The sequence below is a fragment of the Clytia hemisphaerica genome, unplaced genomic scaffold (genome assembly GCF_902728285.1).
Source record: "Clytia hemisphaerica strain Z4C2 unplaced genomic scaffold, Clytia hemisphaerica genome assembly, whole genome shotgun sequence".
NCBI classification, from domain to species: Eukaryota; Metazoa; Cnidaria; class Hydrozoa; order Leptothecata; family Clytiidae; genus Clytia; species Clytia hemisphaerica.
Genome location: NW_027104192.1, coordinates 525196 through 550798, shown reverse-complemented (window position 1 = coordinate 550798; position 25603 = coordinate 525196). Strand labels below are relative to the sequence as shown.

General features: G+C 37.5%; 2 protein-coding genes across 2 annotated transcripts; both read left to right on the top strand.

Annotated features, from left to right (window-relative positions):
• Positions 1 to 3416: 3416 nt before the first annotated feature.
• LOC136815139 (serine/threonine-protein kinase OSR1-like) lies at positions 3417 to 22986 on the top strand. Its single transcript, XM_067071585.1, has 17 exons — positions 3417 to 3606; positions 13493 to 13605; positions 14001 to 14109; positions 14757 to 14904; positions 15025 to 15080; positions 15513 to 15619; positions 15732 to 15833; positions 16084 to 16220; positions 16448 to 16496; positions 17046 to 17111; positions 17700 to 17813; positions 18291 to 18429; positions 18596 to 18647; positions 19040 to 19092; positions 19280 to 19348; positions 21199 to 21263; positions 21385 to 22986. The coding sequence occupies exons 1-17, from the start codon at positions 3534 to 3536 to the stop codon at positions 21460 to 21462; spliced, it is 1530 nt and encodes a 509-aa protein (XP_066927686.1). The 5' UTR covers positions 3417 to 3533; the 3' UTR covers positions 21463 to 22986.
• A 382-nt stretch (positions 22987 to 23368) lies between these two features.
• LOC136815140 (2-hydroxy-3-oxopropionate reductase-like) lies at positions 23369 to 25087 on the top strand. Its single transcript, XM_067071586.1, has 2 exons — positions 23369 to 24286; positions 24722 to 25087. Exons 1-2 carry the CDS (start codon positions 23370 to 23372, stop codon positions 24918 to 24920), a joined length of 1116 nt encoding a protein of 371 aa, XP_066927687.1. The 5' UTR covers position 23369; the 3' UTR covers positions 24921 to 25087.
• The last annotated feature ends 516 nt before the right edge of the window (positions 25088 to 25603 follow it).

The window sequence follows — 25603 nt, the reverse complement described above, 5'->3', positions numbered from 1 at the left end:
TCAGAGAATAAAATTCTTGCCTCTGGAGCTTTATAAACAAAGGTCGTTTAAAAATTGTGATGGAATTTGGCCGTTGTATGTAAACCTCCAAAAATGGCGACCTTTGTAGCGGGCTGTTTGTTTTGATTTTGGCGGGAATGGAAGCTTTGGTAAAATTTTGGTCAAATCATGAAGACTGTTATAAGGAGGTGGGTACAAGGTATGTTTTCAAAGTAGAGTACCCTGCCCAGCTGGCGACCGAAATTTTTAGATTCAAACTTTTCACTTACTTTTTACTTTTTTGAAAATCCTTTTCAACCAACGGTTAGACAACTTTTAACATTTTCTTTTTTTTGTTTTGATTTTTATTTGAGGCGTTCTTCTTAGAATAAAAAACTTTCGAAGTGAGCGGTACTAGTACCCAGTTCCCGAACGACATACCAGTCTGCGACCGATTGCTAAAAAGAGAAAATCAGTGCTCTACTTGCAGGTAAGGTCATATATTGATCAGGGTGATAAAGAAAGTCATAAGCTTTTGCATATTAAATTTATTTGCACTCGTTCTTTTGTTTTAAAATAGCTCACTTACATTTCCCTTCGGCATGTTTTTTCAGAATTTTTCTTCAAGTCGCCATTTTTTCTAAAGTTTGTTTTTGTTTTGTTTTGAAAGTGGCGGTCTATCGAGAGTCTTCATTTGATAAAAATGCAGGAGTTTTCTATGTCTACCCGGAGATTCAACATACCGGTTTCCTTTGTTATTTCAATCCGGAGCTAGAAGCTTCGTATTGGAGCTGTAAAGTTGAAGACATGCGGGCATTTTTAAAATATGCATGATAGGATACAGTAATTATGTATGGCTGTATCATTGTTTTTATGCTGGAGTACATAATTATTCAACATGGCTGCCTCTTTAAAAAAAGGTCTATATTTCAGACGAAGGAAACTGTCTCGAGCTGATTTTTATAGAAATGCTTTCTAACATACTCATCGTTTTGGACAAGTATTTTTTGGAGTGGCAGTTGAAGTGTTTTTTCTTACGAAGCTTTTTTGTCCACAGGTTCGGTCCCCAACTAGACCGGTCACCAACTGGCCAGGGGACTCTAACCGTCGTTTTCCGTTATCAGTTAGTCACACTAGGAAATCTAGCTTTCAGAAAAAACAACATCAGTCATCTACAGGATGTATTTGCACAACAAGGATGAGAGTTACCTGAATCAAGTTCCCAAGACAATTAATTATAAAACTTGAAAGTTTGAAACAAAATAAAACGTGCAGCAGCCAAAATCAACCAACCAAAATTTGTCATTCAATTCCCGAGATAGCGCTTCGATTTTTAAGGCCTTGTTTATACGCTAAAGTAAAAATAATTCCGCACATGTAAATGGTTCATTGTTTGAGGTCCGTCAAAATTTCCGGGAAACAGCCTATCCGGTGGTGCGCGGATCTGGTGGGTTTCGCCTCCCCCGTAGATCTTTTTTCTTGGGAAATTGATCTTCAAATTAGTTTTGAAGGTTGGCTTGGCTCAAATTTTTTCATCTAGGGCTCAAATTTTAGGCAATTTCTCATAGTTTTTCAAAATGTTAATTTCATTAAAAAGCGCCGGGTTATTTTTTCATGAATCCCTTTAGAAGATTTGCGGCGCATTTTTCTGCTTGGGAGTCAAGTAAACGATATAGCGCTTTCGCAGCATTAATCTTTGATACGCATTTTGGCGGGAAGCTAGTGTGACTAACTGGTTATGAGTGGCGACTTTGAATATGGACGTCGCCCCCTTTCCTTACAAAACAAGAATCAAGATAGATGGTGGGAGGTTTTTGAATTTTGTACAGAAATCTTCAAAAAATAGAAATTCAAAATGGAATATCTGGTAAACTACAAAACGTTGAAAGATGAGTGACAACGCTTTTTTCTGAGAATAAAAGCTTTTCATGAAACTTAGTGTTTGACTTTTTGCAAATGAGTTTGATTGAAATTTCGACTGACCTCCCTACGCGGATCTCTAAAAATTGTTTGGTTCCCGTCATCCGACCGACCCTGATTTTTACTCTGAAATTAGAGTCGGAGAGTCGGAGACCCCTTTTGCCACTTCTGGATTCCTAATTGTCAACCTCTGCGCGCTCAGTGTTTACAAGTTTTCAAATCGAAATAGCGAGCGCGGCGCGCCAGCGGAAAGTGAACAAAAAACCAGTTTATCAATGATTTCCCGATTTTTTAACCCGATTTCATAATTCGGACCTTCGTGGGGAAGCAGACCACGCTCGCGATGAAGCATCACTTTCTAAAATCATGATGTTGCGTGATGATTATGGGGCTCACAATGCAGGTACCTTCAATTAACAAAGATGGTATGTATGTACAAAAAAACATTTTTGACCGACCGACCGACCGACCCATTTTTTAAAGTCGAAATGACGGGAACCAAACAATTTTTAAAGATCCGCCCTAAGGCCGATGAAATTTACATATGAGTTTACCGTCGTGAACTTACCCAAAAATAGATGCGGCATGATTTCACTATTCATTATTCATTATTTTCCCAACAGCACCTTATCCACCATTTCTGCCAATCATGCTCTCTCAAAATAAAAGTTTTTGCTTCGCTTCAACCCTTCGCATCTTTTGCAAACGAAAAATAAAGATCGATTGCTACAGTGGCGCTAGATTTTGCAAAAAACTAAAATGGCGGTCAGGGCGGTTTGGCAGATATATGGGCGGGACGCCCACTGCAGTTGTAGGATTGAGGGCGGCAGCATTTTCCGTAATAAATCTTCTTTGTTTACCCGTGTAAACATGCTTAGAGACGATTTTAACCAAGATAGAGGTTGTAGTTGTAAAGAAATATGGAAATAATGAAAAATTTATGAATTTTGAAAATAATGAAATTTTCATGCGGGTGCTTTTTAGAGATGCGGGCGGCCGACGGTAAACTCATATATAAATTTCATCGGCCTAATTCTAATTGAGAGAAAAAAGTTGTGCGAGTTAGAATGACAAATGAAGAAAACACATATAATGGCAATTAGTAGTTTGAAAGCTAAAAGGAAAAATACACAGAAAGAAATCATCACATCATCAAAAAGTTACTAAAAATCGGGCTGGAGACAAATCACAGCCAATCTGCTTTGTTTTGATGTTTTGATTCCGTGTAAACAAATACTAATTGCACGAAATAGTTTAATCTCCAGACAAAAAAATTTTACATAGATTTACGTATGGAGTACATTAGATAAAAAAACTACAACAATACTGAGTAATTACATTAATAATTATAAATATTAAAAGATAAAAGCCAAAAAAATTCTCTAATATTTCTATTTTTTTTACAAGAGATTAACCCTTTAAGTCCTTAAAATACATGAATTTCTTTAATTAAAACAACCGGAACTATTTGAAAATAGATTACGGGTGAGTAAAACTACGGAAAGTGCCTTTCGGGTAAACAAGCAAAATTATTTTGGGCAAGAAAAAGCTGCAAGAAAAAAAGGGGCTGTTTCCAGTTTCTAAAAACAGTCAATAACTTTTCAAGTGATAAATGATTGTAGTTGAAAAAAGAAATGGCACAAACTGCGACAACCCGAGCAGCCTGGAGTAACAATCAAGAGGATTATGAGCTTCAAGAAACAATTGGTGAGATATTTCTTCACAAATAAAATGTCGATTGGACATACTCGGGGACGACAATCCCGACTCACTGTTCAGTCCTGTGTTTTTGTCCGGTGTCAAAAAGTATTCTTTTGCTACACCGGACGTGGTAATTCAAGTGTTAAATGTCGAGAGCTCTAGCAGTTAGCCACACTAGCGTCCCGCCAAAATGCGTATCAAAGATTAATGCTGCGAAAGCGCTATATCGTTTACTTGACTCTCAAGCAAAAAAATGCACCGCAAAACTTCTAAAGGGATTCATGAAAAAATAACCCGGCGCTTTTTAATGAAATTAACATTTTCAAAAACTTTGAGAAATTGCCTAAAATTTGAGCCATAGATGAAAAGATTTGAGCCAAGCCAACCTTGAAAACTAATTTGAAGATCAACTTCCCAAGAAAAAGATCTACGGGGGAGGCGGAACCCACCTAGATCCGCGCATTGCCGGATAGGCTATCTCCCGGAAATTTTGCCGGACCTCAAACAATGACCCATTTACATGTGCGTAATTGTTTTTACTTTAGCGTATAAACAAGGCCTTAAAAATCGAAGCGCTGTCTCGGGAATTGAATGACAAATTTTGGTTGGTTGATTTTGGCTGCTGCACGTTTTATTTTGTTTCCAACTTTCAAGTTTTAATTAATATTGTCTTGCGAACTTGATTCAGGTAACTCTCATCCTTGTTTTTGAAATGTATCCTGTAGTAGATGACTGATGTTGTTTTTTCTGAAAGCTAGATTTCCTAGTGTGACTAACTGTCTAGGCACCGGACATGCGCCGGAAAAAATTAATGTGCACTGGCCGGACACATCCAGACGATATCTCAATCGAACGGAATCGACGATCGAACCAGTCGAACCAAATTGAACGCAATCGACCGATTGAAATTCGATTGTCGAACGCAATCGAATCTCAATCGAATATTACCGCAATTTTCAGATTCGATTGATATTCGATTGCGTTCGATTGCATTCGATCGTCGATTCATTGACCCCCGGATTGTTCATCGCATAATTTCTACGGGAAATCGAAAGTAATTTCATTCGGCTTGTAAAGTTTGAGAGCTTGGATGTTGGGAAGCTGCAAGAACAAAGCTAGACGATCTCAATCAAACGGAATCGACGATCGAACCAGTCAAACAACAATTGAACCAATCGAATATTACCCAGAATTTTGACGTTCGATTGAGATTCCATTGCGTTCGACAATCAAATTTCAATCGGTCGATTGCGTTCGATTTGGTTTGACTGGTTCGATCGTCGATTTCGTTCGATTGAGATTGTCTAGACACATCGGACTTCAGACTTCCCCATAAGTCCAGTGGTGTTGGGGTTGTCCAGTGGTAAAAAATATTATAGACAAATAACTTCTTTCAGAATCATTCTCGTTTTATACTTTAAAGACAGAATGATAATTGATTTCCGGGTCAAAATGTTTGACACTTGATCCAATCGTTTGCTTATCTTTCTTGCGTGGTCGTCATTTGAATTTCAGTGTTCAATGCTTATAAAATACGGTTTTTATAAGGGTATCAAACTCCTCACTAAGAGGGAACAGATCATAGATTCGAATTGAACGTGCTCATCACTTTAATTTTGAATCACATTTCATGGGAGTGAAGAGATATCGACGCATTATGTAATGTTAATTGCTATTAGTAATTACGCGTTCAATTCGAATCTATGATCTGTTCCCTCTTAGTGAGGAGTTTGATACCCTTATAACAACCGTATTTTATAAGCATTGAACACTGAACAAAATCAAGAATTGGAAAATTTTTCACCCAGCGGGATCGAACTCGAAAACCCATGCTTATGAGGCAGACGCTCTAGCCGCTTGAGCTAACCACGCTTGGAGAGAGTGAGGGAAAGTTTGAAGTTATGAGAAAGAAAAAGGAAAGAAAGAAGCGAGAAGAAAATTAGTTCCTGCTTTGATGATATTATCGAAACAAAAGGATCAGTCACGCCGACATTCCTTTCCACACGTCAGCAATCTAGTTTTTATAAATATAAAAACTAGATTGTAAGGTTGATTCGTTTTTTTAGACCACTACGTTATATATAAATCAAACCAATCAAAAATTCTGTCAATAAATGAGAATTTTATGTGAAAAAGAGAGAACCAACAAATGGATAGATATATATATAAAGTTTAAAAAGCTACAGTATATGGCCCCCAAAACAGAGACGGCCCCCAAAACGTAGGTCGTCGTTAAAATGAGGATTTTGACCTGTAGATTTATCAGAATTAGATTTATTTTGAAAGAATGATGGTCATACTTAAAAATGATAGGCAACAAAGAATGACTTCAAGAAGATATATAATAAATATATATTAAATCTCTGTATGATTATTGGAAAAAATAATAATTTGATAATTTGATTTTGACTAGACCTATGTTTTGGGGGCCCCAAACCTGCGTTTTGACAACCAGGGGTATACTGTAAAAATTTTATCAAACAAATTTATGCCGAAAACCCTCGAAATCACATTTCAAAACTATGGTCAAAATTTTGTATTCATATCTTAAAGATATCTTGAGTTAATTCTGGCAATAATGAAACCCGTAGTTTTGAGCTGTGAGTGATTGTCCGAAATAAATGAGAGCTGAGTGAATGATGAGACACTTAGTGTTTTAGCACTTATACTAGATTGTCCGAAATAATATCAAAAGGGAAAGTAGGCTATCCAGAGTTGGTCAGAGTAAGTAAACAGAGACGACTCAGTATTAAGCCGAAAGTTGAAATGTATTGAAACTCAACATGTGAACTATTCAAAGTAGATATAAGTTATAAGTCTAACGCAAAATGCTAAGGAGGGAATTGGGGAAACATTGAAGATGTATCAAGGCATGAGTAAGACTGACACACAACTACCCGGTTACAAAGTAACCCAAATCATCCCCAACGCCATCCCCAAAGTCCTGTACATAATGAACACCAAAGAAAATAACTAAAAGAAAAACTAGCTTAGATCATGTCAGGGTCCCACACGGATGTAGTACTGGATACCTTTGCCATTAGTTTTTGGAAGTCAGCAACAAGTTTGTCAGAAACTCGTAAGTAGCGGATGTAGCAGTCACTAGACCATCGACCAAGTATTTTGATAAGAGCATCAGAAGAGCCAGCAGACAAAGCAGCAGAAGCACCACCTATTCTAAAGCTGTGGGTGCTAATGTGGTTGACTCCCGGGAGCGCCTGTGAAAGTATATTGCTAATATGTCGTTGTGTAAGGAATTGTTCTTGGACAGTTCGAAAGAGAGGGAATGAGTCATTCCATTGGGTAGGTAACGCAGGTAAGAGAGCATATCAGTGACTGGGTCAAGGAGCGCGGGGACTCTACAGATGCGCAAGGTGTGTCCAACTCTAAAAGGATCTGTTTTGCTACCCTTGATGCGCAGGAACATGATACTGACCTATCTGTTGAATGAGATGTCTGATCTTGTTAGATGTAGTGAGCTGTCATAGTGAGTTGTAGATGGAGAGGTATACTCAGAGACCCGAAGAAGTCCAAAGAGTGCTGTAAGAACTGCTGCCATGTACATAAATTTGTCTCTGGGAGGCATTTTTGACTGATGAATGTAATGGCCGATACGAAACATGTGTTCCAACTGTTATTGGAAGCTTTGGTACCCTGCGACGAGAGTTACCTAGGGCACGGCGGATACCACGTAGTGTGTGAAACAGAAGAGGGTAGGAAGACATTGATGAACTAAAACCGAGCAACGTATTTTGGTGAAGTATAGTACTCCACAGACGTAAAACTTGATTGATCCGTGTGCCAGGCCTCGGTTGGCTTCGGCTGTGACAAAGTAACACAATGAAGATTCACGTACTGGAAAAGCAAGGATGCTAAGAGAACCACAAAAGTTGATGTAGGAGCGAACTCCTGTCATATAAGTGGCTGATGTGGATTGGGCAACAGACTGTCTTAAGAAGCTGACCAAAGATCTTTCCAACACTGCCAGATTGCCGGTGGGATTGGTGATGGAAGCGGATGTGCAGAAGGGCAAATTGACAAGAAATGATTGACCTGCAACCGAGAAGATCTGTGTAGACATTATCAACACCTGGGACATGCTTAAAGGAGATGGAAATATTGTGACAAGTGCAGAGAAAGAACATTGAACGCATAAGTGCCAAAAAAACCGCATCCTTAGAGGAACCTGATGCCCATATTGTAACAATAGCCTTGTTGTCCGTGAAGACACAGATGGACCTGTGCTGAAGCTGGTTTGACCATGTGCTGATGGCTGTGAAAACAGAAAACAACTCAAGGAGAGCGATGTTGATACCTACCGTGTCATCTAGCCAGGGTTCAGAAATCCATTGATTGTGGAAGAAGGCTCCAAGGCCCAGCTTAGAAGCATCAGTGAACAAATCGAGAGCAAAAGAAGATGTAGTTGGCTGCTGGAAAAAAGAACATCCGTTCCAAGACTGTAGAAACACAGACCACATGGCAAGATCCTCCCTAACTGAGACCAAGATGTCAATGTGATGATGCAGAGAGCCAACTTAGTGAGCAAGATCAATAAGACGTCTGAGAAAAATCCTTCCGGGCTTAATAACACGACAAGCAAAGGAAAGTGAGCCAATCAATGATAACAGTTCTCGTTTAATACATTTGCGTCGAGTGGACCAAAGAAGAACTAAGCCACGCAATTCTGTAAGTTTTGGTAAAGGAAGTCTCAAAGTAGAAGCCTGAACATCAATTTTGATACCAAGAAAAGTGAGGACTTGAGCTGGGCCTTCCAGCTTGTCCTCCGAAATGGGGACACCAAGCAAGGAGAAAGCTAGGAAAACTTATCCCGTTTAAGTAAGCAGTCCTGGAGGGAGTGGCTTGCTAATAAAAAATCATCCAGGTAGTGACAGATACTGTGGATAGAAAACTTGTTGACCAGGATCCAAAGCAAAGCGTCAGCCAAGCAAGTGAAAATAAAAGGTGAAGATCTCATGCCAAATGGAAGACACATGTCGAAATAATACTTACCCCTCCATTTGAAGCCCAGTAAGTGCCAGTCATTAGGATGGGCAGGGCAAAGTCTAAAAGCGTGCTTAAGATCGACCTTAGCGAGAAAGCAATCTTTGCCAAGCAATCTAACCATCTCCATAGCATCGGCAAAGGAGGTGTAATGGACAGAGCACTCTTCTGCTGGGATACCATCATTGACTGAGAAACCGCAAGGGGATAAGAGGTCAAGGACTATGCGTTGAGTGCCATCTTTCTTACGGGCTGCGCCAATAGGGGAACACTTGAGATTGGAAAGGGGAGGGGATGCAAAAGGACCAGCAGTGTGTGAACGTTTTAGTTCCTTGACAATGGCTGTGGAGATAGCTTCCTCATTGAGTGATGCTGAAAAGTTGTTTGTTGTAGAGTTAGTTGGAAGAGGGCCAGAAAAACCAACATGAAAACCGTTACGAAAACCTGAAACTAAGTATGAGTGGATGTAACTGTCATAACCACAAAGTAAAAAATCAAGAGCATTAACAAGAATAGGGGAAAAAACACCAACGTGGGGAGGGAATGCTGCCTCTGAGAGAAGGTCCAGCTCTTGGGAGGAAGGATTCCCAAGTGACTCAGTTGCCCCCTCTGGCAACGCGGAGGCATCGGATGATGGGATGGTCCATGCCACAAGCGAGGCACTTGAGGACGCGGGTGCAACCTGAGCATGAGAGGCCCTGAGCTGATTGTACCTGAAGCACACTTCCCCTGATGTTCCTGCGGCTTGGGCTATCTGGGGGCGTGGGAATGAAGACTGGCGCTGCCCACCCTGAAGCCCGCCTAGGGCAACTGGAAAGCAGATGGTCGGACCCCCCACAAAACTAACAATTACCCCTTCCTTGGGAGCCCCTGACGTGTAGGTTAAAAATTAAGATGTTTGACTGGTCCCAACGTTCCAATGGGTTGTTTGCAACATGGTGTCTAAATGCCTGATCATATGCATACCATGTGCCAAAGTTGTGGGTATATGCCAGGTTTGAAATGAATTGCTGGTACCTAATCAGCTGCTCCGTTAAATGAGGACGGTAAAAAAGAAAAATTTGCATAAACAGAGTCCAAGCTAGGAGTCACGATTGCATGTCAATCACCTTATATTTGTAGTCCTTTGGGTATCATTCCAGGCATCATCTTGTGCAAGGCTGAGGCTATCCCCATCAACCAGAACCTCCAGCGACTTTTTGTCCTTATCATTTATGTTCTGGGGGAGAAGGGAGTTGAGATTAATAAACTCACTGCGTTGAATTCGTTGAATAACTCTTGCAGGCGCAGGCGCAGGCGGAAGCAATGACGATTGTTGCTGGACGGCTGGAACGTGTAAAGGAGCTTCGAAAAGGCCATTATGGATATGTGACGTGTCTTGCTGATGGACCGGCAGCCAAGGGTCTACAAAACTCGCGTTCGATCCCGACGACGGGCTCGAGGGACGCCACCAATTGAGCGGCATGGCGGAGGCTTCTTTGTTGTTGTTCAGAAGTTTTCCTCAACTAACTTGTAAGTTGAGCGATTAATGGCGCAAGGCTGTTTAGATGGTTTTCCTGTGATTGCTGGCTTCTTGTCATTATTGGAGGCCTAGTTAGAAGAGGATCCAACATGGTGGCAGGACGACGTAGTGTGACTGGTGCTGGGATCGCTGCAGGGGGTTGGTGGATGGCAGCAAAACGTGGATGTTGCTGTCGGCTGGAGGTGGTGTGTAAAACGAATGGGTGGTGTTCGCAACGAGGTGAAGCTGGGGTGGTGAAAATTCTTGGGTGGTCTTACGTGAATCTGTTGCATGATCAAGAGAGGAATTCTGCTGATGTGTCTTCTGCCGCCGGTCTTGAAGTTTGGGCAGGTAAAATTGGATTTGGGGATTCAATGATTGAGCCGCTAGGTCTTGTCATCATTCGATCGTTCAGTAAGAATCCATCGTAAGATTGGTAGCCACCTTGGCTAAGGTTGCCGAAAGTGTTCAGGTTGATGACTGGAGATATTGCAGGATTATGTTGTTGAATTGGATTACCATCTGGAGCTAGGGTGAGAAGGTTGCTGTTGATGTTTCTGTCTGTTGGGTTGTAGGAGTTGTGGAGCTGGATGCTGCTGCTGACGTTATTGTGTTTGTATTGTGAAAATCTGAGGGACCTGTGCTCAAGGAGGGCCAGAGCTTAAATAAGCCTAAGACCATGTGGGCTGGACTAGGTTCCAGGCTCATCTAGCTTGTGTACCTAGCTCACTTCTCTCTGACACTATACTTGTGATGTGCATCTAGACTGTAGTAAGTAGAGTGTAATGTGCATCTAGGCTATAGTAAGTAAGAGTGATGTGCATCCAGCCTATAGTAAGTCGAGAGTAGTAGAGAGGTAAGTAGAATGTTGTGGCTTAATTATCTGGGAATTAATCTAAGTTATAAATAACTCCACAAATCCCTAAAATTTCAAACCTCTGTTTTGGGGGCCATTAAAAAATAAAGTAGAGATGTTAAAGTTTTTCATGGCGAAAATTTTTGTAAAACGTCTTTTCTTTTAGATTTGAGAGAAATTTTCAATTTGATCAACGTTTTGGGGGCCACAAACATTAAAAACTACTACCCAAAAGCCCAACAAAAATATAATGTAATCTGGAGTCTGGAGTATTTTTGGCAAGTTACTCGCTGACAGAATTGCGTTTAGATAAAACAGCTTGGTTGGATAATTAAAAATCATGCTAGATCATTTTAACCCTATCTAGCCCAGGGGGCAAAACATCCTCCCTCATCATTTTTTTCCTGAAGGTTTGAGCTATTGTCTTGAAAATTCACAAGTTTTCCTAACTTTTATTTATCTTCATTTTCCAAAGAAAAATTACCAGTACTATATTTGATAACGTCAGCGCTTTCCAAAAATGACCAAATTTTTCAAGCAAAAAGGCTAGACAAATTTCATTATCTTTTTTACTAAGAAAGAAATTCTAGGTTAACATTGGGACAAGGAAAATTTTCAGAAATAATTTTTTTGCAATAAAGTCATATTTTCATAATGGTGCACTAATTCGAAAAAAATTAGTTATAACAGTTTTGGGGGGATGTCCCTCCCCAAATTATTATACTTAAAAAAAGCCCAGGCTAGACTGGGCTAGATAGGGTTAAGATCAATTTCAAGATGACGGGAATTCACATGTTACTCAATGACTGCTGGGCGTGTAATCTCAAATTTAATGATGATACTAAACATAATTATGCATGACATCACTTACGATTATGAGATGAGAATTTTAAGATGGCGGGCATTCACATGTTACTCAATGACTGCTGGGCGTGTAATCTCAAATTTAATGATAATACTAAACATAATTATGCATGACATCACTATGATTATGAGATAGTAGCAATAAAGGTGGGTTTGTTTCACCAAAGACAGTGCTCTACGTAAAGGAGCAATACAATAATGATGAGTCAAAACTTTTTTTAAAATGTAGAACTTAAAGTTTCATGCTTACAATTATCAGCTACATATGATACAAGTTTGATCTAATTGAAAAAAACTCAAAATTCAAACACCGCTAGAATCGACAAGTTGTAAAAATTAATGAGTAATTAGAAAAAATAAAATTATAATTCCCATGATTATGAGATATACATTTTGCAACCCACAAATTTTGTAAACAAGGTTTGTATTGATTTAACTTTGTATTGATTTAACTATTTTAATGACAAGCCAGGTCATTTATTTGTGGGGTATGCATGTTAGCCTCCACTAATGCAAGTTACCCAATTTAGAATTATTTTTTTCAAACTGTCGATTTGATCCCGACTTGAACCACCAAAGTGATTTATTTGTCAGTGATTCTGACCCCGGCAAGTTGGTGTTATGCTGCGGAGCTGCTGCTAAAATCAGAAATTTGAAATTATAAAATACAATTATTATATGATATACAGGTGAACAGATCTCATGGGTTAGGTTAATTATTTATAACCACACAGTTGAGAAAGGTGCATGATCGAGTGTATATTGTATTGTATTCTTCTTTGATTGACAGGTCTTTTGATTCAATTATAAAAAAGGGGCAATGAAAATTATTACTTATATTCAATTAAAGAATTTTGAATACTAACAATGTTAAAATATTCTTCTCAACTGAAAGTCTATAAGATTGGGGTAAATAATTGCAAAGATTTCCTTTTTATAAAATGACCCAGACCAAATTCTATTTTCAGCAATTAAGTCTCCTGGTTCCAATAATATTTCTTTTACATTTTTACACTCAACCTGTAAACAGTGATTCTAGGGAAGTTTTAGCTGGATTAGTGATTCTAGGGCAGTCTTAGCTGAATTTGTGATTCTTTAGCTGTTTTAGTTGAATTTGTGATCATAGGGCAGTTTTAGCTGGGTTCTTGATTCTAAGGTAGTTTTAGCTGGGTTCGTGGTTCTAGGGCAGTTTCAGCTAGGTTCGTTATTCTAGAGCAGTTTTAATTAAATGTGTGGTTCTAGGGCAGTTTTAGCTGGGTTCTTGATTCCGGGATAATTTTAGCTGGGTTCATGATTCTAGGGCAGTTTTAGCTGGATTCGTGACTCTATGGCCATTTTAAGCTTAATCCAAGGTTTTGAAAAAAATAAACGATTTCTCGTGTATAAGAGGTCAGGGTCAAATTTCTGATTTGCTGTTTAGTATATGTGTACCATACAGGTGGTGTCAGGGTCAAATTTCGGATTTTCTGCTTAGTATTTGTGTACTAAAAAAGCCAAAATCAAATCAAATTGTGATTTATTTTAGATTTTTGTCGAAATTAAATCTTTATTAATTAATTTAATTAAGATTAAATCTGTTTTTAAAAAGGCTGACTCAGATTTAAAATACAGGCAACCATTACCAAAGTGTAGTTGAATATCCAATAAATGTTTTTTTTAATTTTTGCTAGGTTATGGTGCCACAGCTGTTGTCATTGCTGCCACATACCTTCCATCTGGTGAAAAGGTTGCTATTAAAAGAATTGACTTGGAAAAGTGTGGGGCTGACATCGATGAAATGAGGGTAAGTCCTTTTTCACAATTTGCCGTATATCATTATAAAGATTTACAATATATTAAAAATATGTTGTGCAGTGGTAAATTATTTGAAATATGTTTTGTTAAAATTATAAATGAATGTTAAATAAATGAAATAAGTGAAGCTTGATAAAAATCAGTCAAGATCAAAATATTGTTAGAAGAAATTTTTTTTAATACTTTTTTATACTTTTTGATCCACACAATTTTTGACTTTTCATGATTGATTTATCATATTTTTAGAATATACAAATTGTTTTTCGAAGTATATTTACTTTATTGCTAATCCTGCACCAAAATTCTAGGATGAAAAATAGGATCATGTAGTTGAGGCTAGAGAAATGTTTACAATGATATTTGTTTACCTACGTATATTTTCAGAAAGAAATCCAAACAATGAGTCGATGCAATCATGAGAACGTAGTGAACTACTACACCTCTTTCATTGTCAAACAAGAGCTATGGATCGTCATGAAGCTTCTAGATGGAGGTAATTCCCTTTCTTTTCTCAGTCAAATTTCGACTTGTCAAAAAAACAGTTGTCTGTATACTGCTGTTCTTGATTGATCTTGAGAACAGGAGAATTCAATTATGATTCTTTTTTCGTTTTAATAACCTTATTGTTTACAAAGTTTAGAGACGTGTGAATCTTGTTACATTTATAAATTAATTCTTATAAATAAACCTACTTATTAAATCTTCAGAGCCTCTTGGTCGAGAATGTGGAGGGGCAAGTAATTAGTTAACAACCAAGGTTTGCAATAACAAAGGGAAATTTAATGCTGAATGATGACCAATAAACACTCTTTCAAATGGCTCCATTTTGAATAAAGTGGAGGAGTTGGCTTTCCGCTTCTTGTTGTGCATTTTTTAGGGGAGGCCAAGGAAAATAGCCCCCAGCTAAATGTTAATAACATAGCCTAAACTTTACATATCATTTATCAAAGTATCAAAGAAATTTTGCATGCATATTCTCAGTAAATTTATTAGGCGGCTAACACACAATTTTTTAAAGATGGGTCAAAACCTTCTCCATAGGATGGATTTTTAACATAAATTTAAGATTATCTGTAGCCTTTCAACTCAGCCCCCTTGCAAGCTTGCCCTCAGTAATGACAATGATCCTTTTTGTTTCAGGTTCTGTTTTGGATATCATCAAGCACATGATAAGGAGCGGGCAAGTGGATCCTCTACAAGGTGTATTGGATGAAGTTGTCATTGCAACCATACTGAGAGAAGTTTTAAAGGGATTGGAATATTTTCATAAGAATGGCCAAATTCACAGGTAAAGATTGTTATTATCTACAGGAGTTTATTATTTGCCTGAAAACTTTTTAGAAATTACTTTTATCTGTCGGCTGTGTTTTGAATTGAATTTACCAGTTGTATATTTGCTATTTTATAGAGATGTAAAAGCTGGTAACATTCTGCTCGGTGGAGATGGTAGTGTTCAACTTGCTGGTACGTTCAATTGTTTGATCATAGAGATAATAATCTTTTCTTTCCTTGTTGTCCGAGGTGCGAGCGAGAAAGGAAGAGCATATTTTCACGGGTTCAATCCCTGGCCGGATCATACATACTAAAGACTTTGTACTCAGTGCTTGGTACTTGATGCCTCTCTGCCCGACGCTCAGCAATTAAAAAAAAAGGATCAAGGGAAACTGGAGCAATCTATAGAGAAAGTTTGGCGCTCTCCCCTACCTCTTAACTATCAGAAGAGGAGTCATTGGGTCACCTCTGCCTACGATCGCAGGCTCGCTTTTTTAATGCAATGCATAAAAGTTTGTAATAGATGAATAGCTGACCAAAATTTCAATCAACTCTTCTAAGCAGCCAAAGTGACGAACTCATGTTTTATCCAAAGTCATTCGATATCGCTTATTTGTATTTTAGATTTTGGTGTCAGTTCAACAGTAGTGGAATACACTGAACGTGGTCAAAAACTTCGAAATACATTTGTTGGAACTCCTTGTTGGATGGCTCCGGAAGTTATGGAACAGGTACTATATATGTTTATGTGACAAAGTAATGTTAATTAAGATTGGATTTTGAATTAGCTTTTAAATATATTCCTTTTTTAAGTCTTCTTTTCAATGAATTTTCTTTTTACAGGCTGGTGGTTACAACAATAAAGTGGACATTTGGAGTTTTGGAATCACAGCTATTGAACTAGCAACTGGAACAGCTCCTTACGCACAATTCCCTGCAATGAAGGTAGAACATTAATTTGATGTTGGCCTTTGGTTTTTAAAATATATGTGCCTTGGAAATCCCAAAGATCACTGTAGAAATTAGACAACTTTTGAAAAAAATGAGTTCCTAGGAGACGTTACGAAGTTACTTTATCTGAAAATCAATGGATGCTTTAAAAGTTTTAAATTAATCCTCCTGTTTAATTACACTGAGAAAGCTGTTTTAAAAATGTAAATTAACTACAATCTGTTACTTAATCTGTTATGACCAGGTTCTGATGTTGACGTTGGAAGGTGAACCACCAACATTAGAAACATGTGCCAATGGAGAACGAGAAGCGTACAAGAAATATTCCAAACAATTCCGCAAAATGATCGCTCTTTGTCTTCAAAAAGAACACATTCAAAGGTACAATTCGAATTATGTTGGTTAGCTCAACGTTCTCTGACTTACATTAAGGCCTATTCCCGCGTGGGAAAGTGTATGTCTGGTCTTGTCTCGTCTTAGTTCAACGTTCTGTGGTACACAATCTCATTCAGGTCTGTCATGAAAACGGATAACTGGAAAGGTTTTTCGTTCCTTAACAAAGGGTCTGTAAATTCACGATAAATCTTTCAAAATTTACTTTATTTTAGACCCGATGCTACTGAACTTCTGAAAAATCAATTCTTCAAAAAGGCTAAAGTAAGTTTTTGGCTCAATTAGTTGATCAGTAATGGCAACAACCAACATTGCTGGATATACATGGTGTCCTATATTTCTTATTATGTCATATTTTTACACGCGAAATAAGGCCGTGTTTAGCATAAGAGGTCTGGTAAGCGGGTGAGTGATCATTTTTTTTATAATTTTATAATTTTCGCTCTCAATGCACAACATTTAACGAAAGAATGTTTTGATATTGTTAATGACCAATTGATTCTTTTTTTCGAACGTTTTGATGTTGATTTCACCAAAATGAATAAAAAAAGCAAGAGAAAAAAAACAGAACATAGAAAAAGTTTGTTCGTATTTTTCAAGTTTTCGATAAGCCACTTATCGCACTTTTTCTCGTACAATTTTGACATGTTTTCAGTCAAAAAGAAAGACACCCAGCTCCTTTCTTTATACACAGATATACAGAAACGCCTTAGCTGCTATGGCTCGAAATTCTACTTGCCGAACCCTGATGATAAGATTTTTAAAAACATGAACTTCTCATAAATAAATAGTATTTTCTCTTTTTTATTATAGACCAAGGAATACTTAATTGAATATTTGATAAACAAAGCACCAAAAGTATCGGAAAGGCGGAATAAGGTAAAAGGGCAATAATTCCTCTAATTGTTTTTTTACCTGACCTATATTGCCTACAAATATTAACTTCAAACTCCAGATTTAGTTACAGAGTAACGATCATGATGAGCCATTATAGTCATTATATTACACGATCATAATGGACCATAAAATATTAGGAGCGGTCGCTCGCTGAAAACGGCTTCGTGCTGTACAAATGTCTAAGTTGTTCAAATATTAATTCATCATAAAACAGTCTGTCCTGAATCATTTCTGCGGGATTATGAAATGACGTAACAGTGCTATGAACTATCTTTGGCGAATAATCATTAGCGAGATTATGTATCGGAGATATTCTACGGCCACGATTGCGGGGCTGCCCGTACGGGTCATCACCAAACGCGAGATGTCGTTGTCTACTTTGCTCTGTACGGGGGAAACACCAAAACACCGTATAAGCAAAGTCGACATGATGCCGTACGTCAAATATCGAACTTGCTTTCACCCGCCATTATTTGCCTTACTCGCCATTTCCCTCGCCATTTTAACCGTAGCCGTAGAGAATTCCAGATACATAATCTCGCTATTATTTGAGATTGTACCCTTTTTTAGACTCGACGCAAACCACAATCGAACGACGGAACACGTGACGAGTCAGGTGATTGGGAGTTTGAAGATACAGAGGACGAAGCAACGGAACCTTCAACTGAAAGCACTAACGCTACTGTAAGTTCATGCTCTCTTTGATCGGGGAAAACTTCGTCGGGGAAAAGTGACGAAATTTCGGCCAAGTGACGAATATTTTTCCCCGACGAAAATTTTCCCCGGCCTTAATGCGTTTACCTACTACCAGCAAGTGACGAATATTTTTCCCCGACGAAAATTTTCCCCGACGAAAATTTTCCCCGACGAAGTTTTCCCCGATAAGGTATGCTACTTGAACGTTTCATGCGTTGTTTTGTAACTATTTTGGAAAAATATTAAAATCAAGAGCAGGAGCAGGACGAGGCAATGCCATTGTTTTTCTAAATTAGTTCGAACTTTCTGCTAACATTTAACGTAAAGTAAAGAAGCAAAGTTTTCTCCATCTTTTTTCAGTTCTCATTTCCTTTAATAAGTACTGAAATAATCATTGTTCGATTCTTATTGTTATTAAACGGAGATTTGGAACGAAGTTAAGCACTAGGTTTCATTCTTCTTCAGTCTGCAACCACGCCAGCGACAACAACGGTAACACCATCAGAACCAGCGAAAAAGGAAGTTCCAAACACACAAACTACCGCACCCGCTGCTACGCCTAACCCATCAACAACCAGTCAGCCTGCACCGACCAACCCACCTGGTAATTGTTTTTCAATTTGTTTAGAATCTGCACTCAGTATTTTTGCCTTGAAAACTCGTTCGAAGATGACAGTTTTGTCCACTAACTCAAAATTGTGTGATAAATAAAAAAATAAAAAATAGCCAGAACCATTTTGACGACTCATTAGTACGTTTTTCATTTTCAGATGCGACGCCAGTGAACGAAGATAAAGTTTTTGATTTGACGTTGAGGCTAAGGTATATGAATAATCCAAATGATTATTGCTCTTGAATATGTTTGAAACAGCAAACAGTAGATAGGGTAGGGAAGAGGAGAGAGGGAACGTTTTCCTGTCAGGTATTTATACTCTATGATGACTAACAAACCCCTCCCCTCGGCATCTTCAAATTTCAAGGTTGGGGAATGTCAAGAAACGGATAGTCTTCCACATTACGTGGAAACTTGAGTTACTCCTTCATACTTGGTATCTCTTCTTGCTTTCTATACTTAGGTGTTGGCTAAATCGAAACTTCAACTTTCTTATTAAAATAAATAGTGTGTAATTCTTTCGAAAATTCTGAAATTTTGTACGATATTTTAACTGTGTGGTTTCATTTTTTATCATTTTACCATTTCATTTTCACTGAAGGAGTGCTACTAAAGAACTGAACGATATCCGTTTCGAATTCAACAGGAAAACTGGTAAGCATCCACGTCAATTTCCAATATTTAACCTTGAGTTGTTTTATCACTTCTGTTTTTGGAAATTGATTGTCTAAGACTTTTTTTGTCTCGTGAAGCTCCATAAACTTAAGAATTCCTTCTCGATTTGGAAATTTGGAATTGTAAAAACTTAATTATTTACATTTCGCCACGACCTCTTTTGCAGATTCTGTTGAGGGAGTTTCACAAGAACTCATGTCCGCTGGATTGATCGATGGACAAGATCTATTGATAGGTAGGTATTTATTTTTTTCGAAAGCACAAAAACAAAAGTCACGGCTACAATCATGGGAAAATATTGAGAATTTTGGGTATTTTAACGTTTTTCAGAATTTAAACAGTACGGGTGAGAATTACGATTATAGTACTTCCACTTTATTTCATTGGATGTTTCGGTTTTAGAGCATTTCAGTAGCTTTATTCGAAGCTAAATTCCCAGCCTTATTTGAACAATTTCGAGCTTTAAGATCTACTATATAGGTGCTAAGCCTTAAGTCTCATGTTAAAACTCAGGGTTGGAATATTGGTGGTGTTTAAGTTAGTGTTCTTTTTCAACTGCACGAACGATGGCAAATTGAAAAACTCAATAATCTGTTATTTTGCCCTCGGGTAATAATAATAGTAATATTTCCTTAAATAGAATATCCATGGTTTCAGCCCCCCCCAGAAATCTGAAGGGAACCTAGGTCAGGTTAGTAGTGGGGGGGGGCTAATGTTTTGCAATTCTTTGGAGTTATCTATTCATTAAGGGTACCTAGCTGTCTTGATGGAGGCTCTGGGGGCTGGTTATATTTTCCAAATCGAATATTTCAAAATATTTCAAATTATTGAATTTTTTACTCCAGCACCTAGTTTCCCATCCAATTTTTCTTTCGTTTCCCATCACGCCATCTTTTGCTATATTTTTCTAATGTGATTGTTTTACAGCCGCCATCTTTATAGCATAACAACAAAGCTTATTAGCAGGCGTTCATGCGTGAGCGCTTCCCACGCTATCATAGAGAAGCTAAAACGTCAGGATATAAGAGTAAACAAACATGGTAGCTAGTTTTTGGCTCTGTTTCACACTCATAACATAACTGATAACAATCTTCTGTAGACGTTTTGAAATCTTTACTGGTACAAATATTTATTCCTTGCTGCATTCCTGTATATTATATAATAACACTATACTCTTTGGTGCCAAATAAACGGAGGGGGGGTGTGGACAATTTTTGAGATTTTAATAAACGGGGGGAACCTAATTGCCGGGGGGGTTGGAAATTGTACTTCTGAAAACCCAAAAATAAGGTAAATAAAAGCTAAAATCAGGCTATTTAGAGCAAAATAAGGGGCCTTCTCTTTAAAGGGACATAACAGTACTTGCGAAATTTGTAAACAAACTGTATGCAGCGGATACAAAATCAAAACAAATGTCACATGTCAAAATAAAAAATCAAACCAAATATGGCTAATTTTGATTGTTCAATTGTTTTACAAGTTTGTTTTGGACATGTGATTTTAATTGTTCTCTTTAATGACACGTGGTTCGCGCAATGTTTACATTTTACTACTTTAATGTCCCTTTAACAGCTGAAAATATTTTTAAAAATTAATAAACGAGGGGGTCCTAATAAGGTCCGGGAGGGGTGGAAAATTTTCGGGGGGGCCGTTTATTTGGCACCTAAGAGTAGTCTTGTTTTTTTTCATCATTAGAAAGATTTAAAAATCATTAAGATTTTAGGAATGACAAATGAACAAAAAGTGTCAATTCAAAAAAATTATCGGCTGAATTGGGGTACCTAACTCAAAGCAATTTCTCAAGGGGACCTAACTCGTTGGGGGCACCATGCTTCAATGGGGGCACCTGAAAAGTGGGCTGAAACCATGATATCCTTTGGACCAATAAAAGGTCTATTGATTCCACTACCGATCTATTTTATTCCCCATTTTGAGAAATGATTGCCCGTGATTAAAAGTGCAATTGGTCAATATAATAGCAGCTAGCATGTTTTAATGGTATTTTACTTTTTTATTTGGTTTGTATGGCTCCATGCAATAATTTTATCATACTTTAAATTTTCTCACTTTTCTATAACTCTTTAGTGGGAGCTAACATGAATAAGATGATTGCAAGCCCTCCAGAAAACAAACAGCTCACTTTTGCACTAGTAAGTATAGACAGGGTTGAAAATACCTTGAAAGTGTCTTTTTTCAAGTATTTTACTTAACTGTGTTACCAAGCATTAAATTCACTTTAAGATTTCAATGACATTCTTTTCTTTTTTCCAGAAATCTGCGCAAGATGATAGCGCAGAACGAGACGAGAAAACGTTGATAGGTTACGCAATGTTGACACTGAATAACTGAAACGTCAATCAGTCATCACAAGTAGGAAAACCCTTTCAATGAAGCTAAGGCTGCAGGCATTTCAGACTCGTGTCGTAACCAATGAACTTTTTAGTAGACCCCTTCTCGTGACACATAGAACAATAGCCAGAAAAAAAACGTATCAAGTTTTCTGCATTATTGCCGCCATGTTATGTCAAGAAAATGTTTTATTTTTATATTATGATTCAATATACATATTATTTACTACTATGTTTGACCTGAAAATGTTTTTTCACAAAAACACAACTAGCGTTGTGGAGTCGACTATCTACTAGTGAAATTTTGAAATCTGATACTCTGCTTTCAAGCACAGAAAATGATACTAATAACGATTCAGCATCCCTTTTGGTCGGATTTTAATTTTTATTTATTTTGAAAACAATATTTGCGTGTTGGATACTTTCTTACTTAGGTGAACACAATCTGACTCAATTGAAACACTTCTCACAGACCCAGTAGGACTTTTTCAGTCAGTGGAGATAAGAAGCATATATCATAATATTTTACAGTGAGTGTTGGTTTGTTTGATTATTTTCAGTGGGGAAAAATTGAAGGATCATTTTCCACCGGGGATGATTATGTTGGCCAATTTTTCCAGTGGGAATGGGTCTGTGAGAAGTCTGAAGTCTTTTTTATACATAAACGGGGTGTGTCTGCTAAATGAAAGCATTGAAATGGTTACTTATGGCTGTTAACACAATACATCGTTTAAAATGCAAGTCTTTTTTTACATACACTCAAACAGGTTAGGTTCTTTCAGGTTTCCAAACCTTGTTCTGTTCAACTTTTTTAGATTAACGTACAAGTATACTGAAACTTTTAGAATGAGTAATCTATTGGGATTGGTTTCCTAAAAATCAACCCTGGACATATCTAGAAAAATATATGAAATAAAAAAGATTTAGGTTGGCTTTAGCACCGAAAATACAACTTTCTAGAATTTCATACGGACTGATTTTACAAGTCAGCAATCTCACACGATTTTACGAGATACAAATTTTTATCTCGCTAAATTTAATTCAATAAAATCCGATTCGAGTATACAATTAGATACGATAGACTTTTTCATAAATTAAGCCACGAACATCACTTGCCTCGTTTTGAAATTATGTGCCATGGTGATTAACTATTCATAAAAATCATTTGATGTCTCAAGGGATATGATCACCATGGTAATTGTTTGAATACAAGACAAGTGATGTTCGTGACGTAATTTATGTTTACGTCTATTACGTTCCAGATGTTTCTGACTACCATCATGTAGAATTTCAAAATGTAGAAAAAATCTTTGAAAATTTAATGAATAAATTGCTACAGTATCACTTTTTTGATTAATTTGTTATTTAAAATTTTTTGTCTTTGTAAAAAACTATCTTAATAAAAGAGGAATATCTGTCTATTTTATATTAATAACCCTTTGCAAATTTGTAGTAGAAACTGTTGTTGAACATGTCGTACAAAATTTCTTTAGAAAACAAAAGAAATCAAAAATCCTTCACTTTATTTCTAAGTCTTGTATTCCTTTCCAACGAGAGAATTTTACTTTGATAAAATGGGAATGAATTTTATGAGGCAGTTTTAGATCTATATTTTTCAGATGTCAGTCTTTGTATCATTTTCGCGTGTTTTTATACTCGTATCCCTGTCTCAGTGACCCTGTGGAACTTATTTTTCCATGGCGATAAAAAGGGGCTGAAGAAAATGGGGATTGAAACCATTCTTATTTTTTTATACGTTTGATTTATATGGGTGTTTTTTGTACGGGTAAAAACTTCAGGTGGAATTGCCAAGCTCTTAGGATTTTAATGGTAATGAATACAGAATATTTTTCGCACAGAGACATCTTCTTGGCCTATCATTCCAGTGAGTTTGAAACAATTTGTCTTATGTTGTTTTCTTTAACTTCTTTTAATTATAGTAGATTGAAAGAATTCGAAAATATGTTCAGCCAAACTAGATTACCATTATTACTTCAAAAAGCCTTCAAAAGAGGATTATGTACAGACCGGCCAGTCAACGAACTTCGTGTCGGTATCATCGGCATGGGACAAGTCGGAAACGCCGTCATCAAGAATCTACAAAAACACAAATTCAACGTCACTTCCATTCTTGATCTCGATACTTCAAAATGTGAAAGTTTCAACGCCACCTTAGCGCCCAACCCACGCGCCTTAGTTGAAGATGTTGATATAGTAGTAACCGCCCTTCCTAAGCCACCCCATATCAAATCCGCCTTTGAGGGTGAAGACGGCATTTTACAAGGCATCAAGGAGCATAAAATCTGGATCGACCATTCAACGACAGATTATGAACAAACGCAAAATTTTGCGCAACTAGTCAATGATAAGGGTGGACATTTACTAGAATCCCCTGTGACGGGTGGATTGGAGGCGTTAAAGAAGGGACAAATGACAACATTGGTGGCTGGTGAAAAAGACGTCTTTGAATACATTAGACCAATCCTTGATGCTAGCTACCACAATGTGTTATTTACCGGACCACTTGGTACGGCCCTTATCCCGAAAGCCATTTCAAACACTTTCGCATCCATGATTTGTATTGCAGCTGCTGAAGCTCTCATCATTTGCAAGCGCGCGGGGATGGATGAAAAAACTACTTTTGACGCCTTTAGAGCTTCCACTGGAAACAGCTTTGTTTTTGAAACAGCAGTTCCCATGATTTGTCAAGGGACTTATGATCCATCTTTTACACTGGATTTACATTGCAAGGACAATCAGCTGGTGCATGATTTCGCACGACGACTTGGTGTACCCATCGAACTTCTCGGTCACGTTCAACAAATGTAAGTCTCGTTTCCTTCTTCCTAGTTTCCCATACCTGAAAGTTTAGAAAAAAAGGTTTTCATTTGAAACTTAATTTTATGGGAATAGATTAGTTGTCGGTCTCATATATCAGCTTTGATGGAATGTTCCTGACTTTTTGTTGCCTCTTCACGGAGTGAAAATATTACTGTAACTCATTTAAGTACATTTGATCTAGCTAAACAAAATAACAAAAGTTGCCTGGACTGAGGGGTACTTTTCACTGAGCACTGAGGATCGTAGTAAATTATCAAAACTAATCTCTAGGTACAACCCTTAAAATTTCACAGAAATTAAAGCAGTTAAAAATCAAAAGATTACGAATTGAAAAACTCGAAAAACGGGCAGATCAAGAAAGCAAAAATTTAATTAAACTAAGTTTTAATTAAACTATTTAATTATCTCTAAATTACCAGGTACAACAGGGCCCTGAGTAAGTACGGTCCAGATGCACCTTGTTACATACCGGCCAAGCTTGTAGAAGATGCTTGTCACGAGAGCTTACAAAATGACGCTTTCAAAGATTGGAGTTACAGCATTGAGAATGTGGATGGGTCAGCCGTCATTCGCCATAAAGGTATCGATACACCACGCACCGGCCATCCCATGATCTGATTTCGCTTCAACTTTCAGCATTTTAGAATCTTTCTTTGAATTGTTATTTGTAAATTGTTAATTGCTATATAATGTTTTGATTGTTTGTTAAATTGGTAAATATTTTTCAATTTTTTATAGTATGATAAATCTGTATTGATGAAGAGAAAAGAAAGTTTTAATGTAAACTCGCAGAGGAAAATTTCCCACAATGCAAATAGGTTTAGAAACGGTGATTCAACTCTGATACAGAAGGATAAGTTGTGAGAAACCCTTCTCACTGTTGTTCACCCTATTTAAACAAAGCGTTATAAAGTTATACCGAAATAGGCACTTTCTCAACAAAGATTCTGATTCTAACCTTTTACGTTTCTTAACTTTTTTGAAATGATTTAGAAAGTTCCTTTTCGAAGTCTTCCACCTAGCTAGGCCATGTTTTATCCTTCCCGGGCTATTCCTTCTTGAAAGATTTTCCACCCGATCCGCTTCATCAGAGCCTACGAGAGCCTCGCTAATACAGTTGACGCTCTCTAATTCGATCTTCAAGGGGAATTGGATTTTCGTCGAATAAGGGAGCGTTGTTTACAAGAGTTTCTTGTTGACGGGAATTTAAATTCTATCGAATAATGGAGTGTATCGAATATCAGAACGTCGAATTAGAGAGCGTCAACTGTATATATAAAATCGCTAAAGAATTTGGTTGC